This window comes from Silene latifolia, chromosome 2 (genome assembly GCF_048544455.1).
Source record: "Silene latifolia isolate original U9 population chromosome 2, ASM4854445v1, whole genome shotgun sequence".
Lineage (NCBI taxonomy): Eukaryota > Viridiplantae > Streptophyta > Magnoliopsida > Caryophyllales > Caryophyllaceae > Silene > Silene latifolia.
In genome coordinates this window covers 160,078,235-160,083,455 of record NC_133527.1, presented here as the reverse complement: position 1 = coordinate 160,083,455, position 5,221 = coordinate 160,078,235, and the positions used below count along the sequence as shown (strand labels likewise).

The 5,221-nt window shown below is 33.7% G+C and overlaps 1 protein-coding gene across 1 annotated transcript; it reads left to right on the top strand.

The window, feature by feature from the left end:
* The first annotated feature begins 1,477 nt into the window (after window positions 1-1,477).
* On the top strand, window positions 1,478-4,074 carry LOC141630854 (uncharacterized). Its single transcript, XM_074443604.1, has 5 exons — window positions 1,478-2,412; window positions 2,825-2,938; window positions 3,187-3,252; window positions 3,349-3,414; window positions 3,647-4,074. Exons 1-5 carry the CDS (start codon window positions 1,729-1,731, stop codon window positions 3,809-3,811), a joined length of 1,095 nt encoding a protein of 364 aa, XP_074299705.1. The 5' UTR covers window positions 1,478-1,728; the 3' UTR covers window positions 3,812-4,074.
* Window positions 4,075-5,221: the final 1,147 nt, after the last annotated feature.

Here is a 5,221-nt window from a genome sequence, read left to right as displayed (position 1 = left end):
GACATTAAACGACATTAAACTCTTTTTCTTAGCTGCCCAAAACGTGTGATTTCACAAAAGCACAAACGAACCGCAAGGTACACGGAACTGGAGTGCAAAGCAAACGAAATTGATTTCGGAAGTGAAACGAAAGACGGAAAAATGATAAGGCAGCTTAGCTCAAACAAGACGTGAAAGCAAAAGGAATAGGAAAAAACGACCCAATTGAACTTGTCGTTGAAGCGAAAAAGCTGAGGATAAAACGAAATTGATACCAACTTTTGAAAGACCGACATACAAGCAAGGATGGAGTAACCAGGTGGTCGGTGTTGAAAGACGACGGAATCCGGCAGCAAAGGAGATGGTAACAGATCGGAGAAGACAAATCTCAGCCCAGGCAAACTAAATTAAAGATGGAGGAAACCAGGTGGGTCAAAATCAAAGCATTAAGAAACCGTGGTCGAGCATTAGGAACCACCGGAGATCAGCCAAAGGTCGGCTTCATCTGCGGCGGTGCCGGAGGAGCGAGGAGAAGGTCGGTGGGTGGGCGGTGGCAGTAGATCAAAGAAAACTTAAAGTTTGGGAAAGGTAGAGAGAAGGTCGGTTAAAGAGAGCTTTCTAGAGAGAGTAATAATAATACTGAAGTTGGACTTCCCCTTTATCTTCTAATATTTATGTGAAGAACAAATGTTGTAAATCCATGAATTATACACCCTTGGTCTATTATTTCTTTACCTTTTAATTTATTATGTTTAAGGAGTATTTAACTAAAGGTAAATAAATCATTGTGACGGAAGAGTGAGAGAGTACTATAACTTGAGTCAATTTGCTTCGATGTATGTCAAGCTTCAAGTTAGTCGGTTATATATCTTCTTTACAAGAACTATTATTCCACAAACTTATACTACCTCCCTTCATATCTAGATATACCATTTCAATTACACACTTTCCAATGCACAAATTACAACATAAATATATTTAATTTTATATTATAAAAATATATTATAAAAGTTTGATATTCTTCTTGTACTTACAAAGACGAATTAAATGAAATCTCGTATGACTATATTTTCTCTTTTATATCGTAAAGATATTGAAAATTCTCTTCGTACATAAATAGTGTCAAAAAGAGAAATGATGGGTTTAATTATAACTTAATCGATGATAATCACTAATTCGACTATCTACGTCAATGTTTAAATCTGAACACTCGTTAGCTTATTGATTGGTATGGAAAGAGTTGCCTTCACATCTTTGTTAGTTAATCTATCTAGTCACTTGTCCAAATCTCTACAACTAAAACAATTAGGTCAATTTTTGTACAACTCAATTTCTAGTTGCATCCTTTTTTACATATTTTAATTTCCCCACAACCTATTTTAAATTACTTGGTTTCACATAAGAAATACAATATACTTAAAACTCTTCCAAGCCACACTAGTATAGTAAAGAAATGTACCCTTTATATTCCCTTAAAAAATGAGCCCTTAATAGCAAGCCCTCCTACTATAAGAACCTTATGAATGCCATATTCCCTTAAGCTTTCTATGTATAGGTCTTCCTCCTAATTAAGCTTTATAAATTATCTTTTGATATTCTCCTAACTAGTCACTTCAATTTTGGTCTAAACAAGCTAAGTTTCAAGTGAAACCCTAGCTAGTTTATCATTCACCACACAACATTACATCATCAACAAGTTTAGTTAATTATTGTTTCTTGTCTAAACCAAGATTAATTAGCTTGTTAATCATGGCCCTTGCAAAAGATCGTCACCAAACCTCCTCTACTAGGTCTTTCTATGAAAACATGCTTGAAGTCGAATCGTTGGTTGAATTCCCACATATTTCCCCTTATGAATTTGATGACTATGATCATCAACAACAACAAAAACACGATGAGGTTAGTTTTGAAAGCCCTAATAGTCATAATAAGCTCATGATTAGCACTAATCAAGTTATGATTAGCAATTCTCCGGCCATTTCTACCTCAAGTAGTGCAAATTCTAGCAACAATGGCTTAAATATTCATCATCAAGCCTCAAATTATCACCTTCACCCTCAAGAAGAAGCTAATTCCTTGATTAACTTCAAATCCGAGTATAGAAGCTTCATGGATAGTAATCAAGGATCTTTACTTAACTTCCAAAATGAAGATCAATTACCGCCTGAAAATTATAATAAATCAAGTCACCCTATTAACCATCACTACCCAATTTGGGAGGGTAGCTCTAGTATAAGTAGTATAGATCACCATCATCAACAAAGTCAGCTCAAGGAAATGAACAATTGCACCTCTAATAAACACCTTTTAGAAGAAGTTAATCACTTGAGAACGTCAATTAGTGATTATAATCAAGATTCATCCGCTAATGATTGGGTTTATGCCGAGGAATCAGCAACAAAACAAACAAGCTTCAATAAGAGACCTTATATGGTACGTACAATAATAACGTAGTTTATTTTTGCAGTACACATTTTACTTAATGCAGTACCTTTTTCGCAAAAATTCCTGTTAAAATCGTCAAATGCATACTACAATGAGTAAGATGTGTACTGCGAAAATCAATAGCCAACAATAATTATTCATATCAAATTATTTCATGCATTATTAATTCCATTTTCACCTGTATTTAAGACTCAAATTGGATCTTGTAATGACATAGATCTCCAGTAATTATGATCGGTGAGACCACATCAATTAATTTTGCCTTTGTGAATTAAATTTTCGTATCAATGTTTCATGTTTGTACAACATTTAATGCACGTCAATTATGATTTTGTTTATTCTACTACTTCTGTTAGTACTTATTAAATATATAGAGTATGAGTTATGATTTTATTTGTAGGAAAAAGAGAAAGCACAAGCCTCTAAGAAGCAATGTAGAGCGAGTGCCTCAAAGAAGCCTGCGAAGCTCAAGTCGATATCCACATTAAAGGATCCCCAAAGTGTCGCGGCTAAGGTATTTTTCAAAGCTTCATCAAATATATGTATTTCAGCGCGCATGTCAACTACCTTAGTTAGTAATGTCATGATAGGTAGTGCTCATAAACTGGGTTCAAGTCTCATCCGCATAAAAACCGCCCTTGGTGTAGGTTTTTTCAGTAATTATATAAAAATGAAATTATCCGAAACCCATTTATTTGTCCGTCAAAGAGTATTTAAATTATTATATTTATCATTTTGAGATTAAGACTTTTTTGCATTTAGAATCGACGAGAGCGGATTAGCGAGAGACTTAAGATACTCCAAGATCTTGTTCCCAATGGTTCTAAGGTATGAATAGTTCAAACAAAACATGAGTTTTATTTATTTTTGCTTTTACCCCTTTGTTTATTTGGCGATTCTAATCCGATACATATTATTAATTAGGTTGATATGGTGACAATGTTAGAGAAAGCAATTGGCTATGTCAAATTCCTTCAATTGCAAGTGAAGGTAATATAATTTTCATCTATTATTATTGAATTGCTTTTTGAAATCTTTAACTTAACCAGATACTTCAATTCTCATTATTTTTCACTAGAATTTATAATCAAACTTATTAATCACTAGCGAAATTAGAGAGGCTAATTAAAAAGGACAACTATTCACCGCGAATTTGAATAAACACATGTCACCTTTCAAAATAAAAATCATTTGTGTTAACCTAGTGCAAACTATTGAATAGGTATTGGCAACCGACGAATTTTGGCCTGCGGCTGGTGGTAAAGCACCCGATATCTCTCAAGTGAAGGAAGCCATTGATGCAATACTTTCCTCCCAAAGGTCATCAGAAGGAACAACAAGTTTAGCTCAAAGGAATGGTCAAGCCCTAGAAAGTGAAGCAAAATAAACAATGGAAGAGAAAAGACAAATGGAATTCAAAAAATAGTAAAGAAAAATAAGGTAAGAAAGTCAAGGGACAAAGTTCTCAGACAAATTAATTAGCTATGACTTCAGAAGTTAGCACTCTGAGGAGATCTCTGGCAATATTCGATGAACAAGACAAAAAAGATAGCTTGAATTTTTATAAAAAAGAAAAAAATGTTTGTTTAGAAACAAAAAAAAATGATGCCATTAATTTTCTTATTAAAGAAGTTTTTTTTGAAATCCTTATTAAAGAAGTTTTGTTTATAGTATATATTTCATAATATTTTGGATAGAAATGAATAAAAATTGTGAGCGTTTCGAAATGTAAAAATGATATATATAAAAAACGGAAAGTAGTATAATGAATGTATGTTTTATTTGTTTATCGTTTGTATTATTCTCTTTTTTTCTAAATCCTTCCAAAGTCACAAATACTTACGCACACGGTTAAATTCAACAACGAGTTTGGCTCACACTTAAGCGGAGGAGAAATAATCCACAATACAAACCCAAAAGGGTTCCACTCTAAAACCAATGGCCAATAGAGGGATTAGCCCATTGCCTTATATAGTGAAATACTCTTCTCTAAGTCTCTAATGTGTGATCCTTACATGTGTAACTCATATGGGCTGGAGCTTTATTCACAACACTCCCCCTCACATGTAAGGTCCATTTTCACAAGTAAAACGGGGCTCTTTTTTCTCCTGCAGTTGCAATCACATAGATTGGACAAATATGATGTGCTTTTTATTTATAAGCCTCGCAAAGGTAACGAGTTCTCATCGTGAATGCGAGGGTCGAACCCAAAAAACAGGATTATGGGTCTTAAATTGTTTGTTTTTAGATTAGTTCTAACAAGTGCTTTGAATGAATGATAAACTAATGCTAAACTACGAATTAAGATAAGAGAATTAACTAGCAAGAAAATAAATGAGACGAATTAACTCAAGAAACTAAGAAACTAGGGTGTCGGGTTCACTCGTGTAGACAAGGGTTCAAGTAATGACATAGTAACAAATAACTAATCGCCATGCATTATCTAGTTACAAGTCAAGATCTCACCCAACAAGTTAGAAAATAATGGAATTGCCTCAAGTTCTCATTGCAACATTTCCACAAACACCTTGTATGCATGATAATTAGAGGAGAAATTACCCATGAATCACTTGTTTGTTCAATTAACTACAAAAGATTCCCCTCCACCCTAGTAATACACTACTAAAACATGGTAACGAAAATGGAAGTAAAAGGTGGAAACTTTAGCAAGTAAATAGCAAGAGCAAGGATAATGTAAAGACAAATAATTAAGCGATAATGAACATGTAAGTAATAATTGAAACTAGGAAGAGAAGGATTATACCAACTAAGAGGAAAGTAATAAACTTGGATTGAT

Coding starts and splice junctions, on each gene's coding strand:
- LOC141630854 (XM_074443604.1), top strand. CDS start 1,729: ATGGCCCTTGCAAAAGATCGTCACCAAACCTCCTCTACTAGGTCTTTC. Junction 2,939..3,186: donor CCCAAAGTGTCGCGGCTAAG/GTATTTTTCAAA, acceptor TTTTGCATTTAG/AATCGACGAGAGCGGATTAG. Junction 3,253..3,348: donor TTGTTCCCAATGGTTCTAAG/GTATGAATAGTT, acceptor ATTATTAATTAG/GTTGATATGGTGACAATGTT.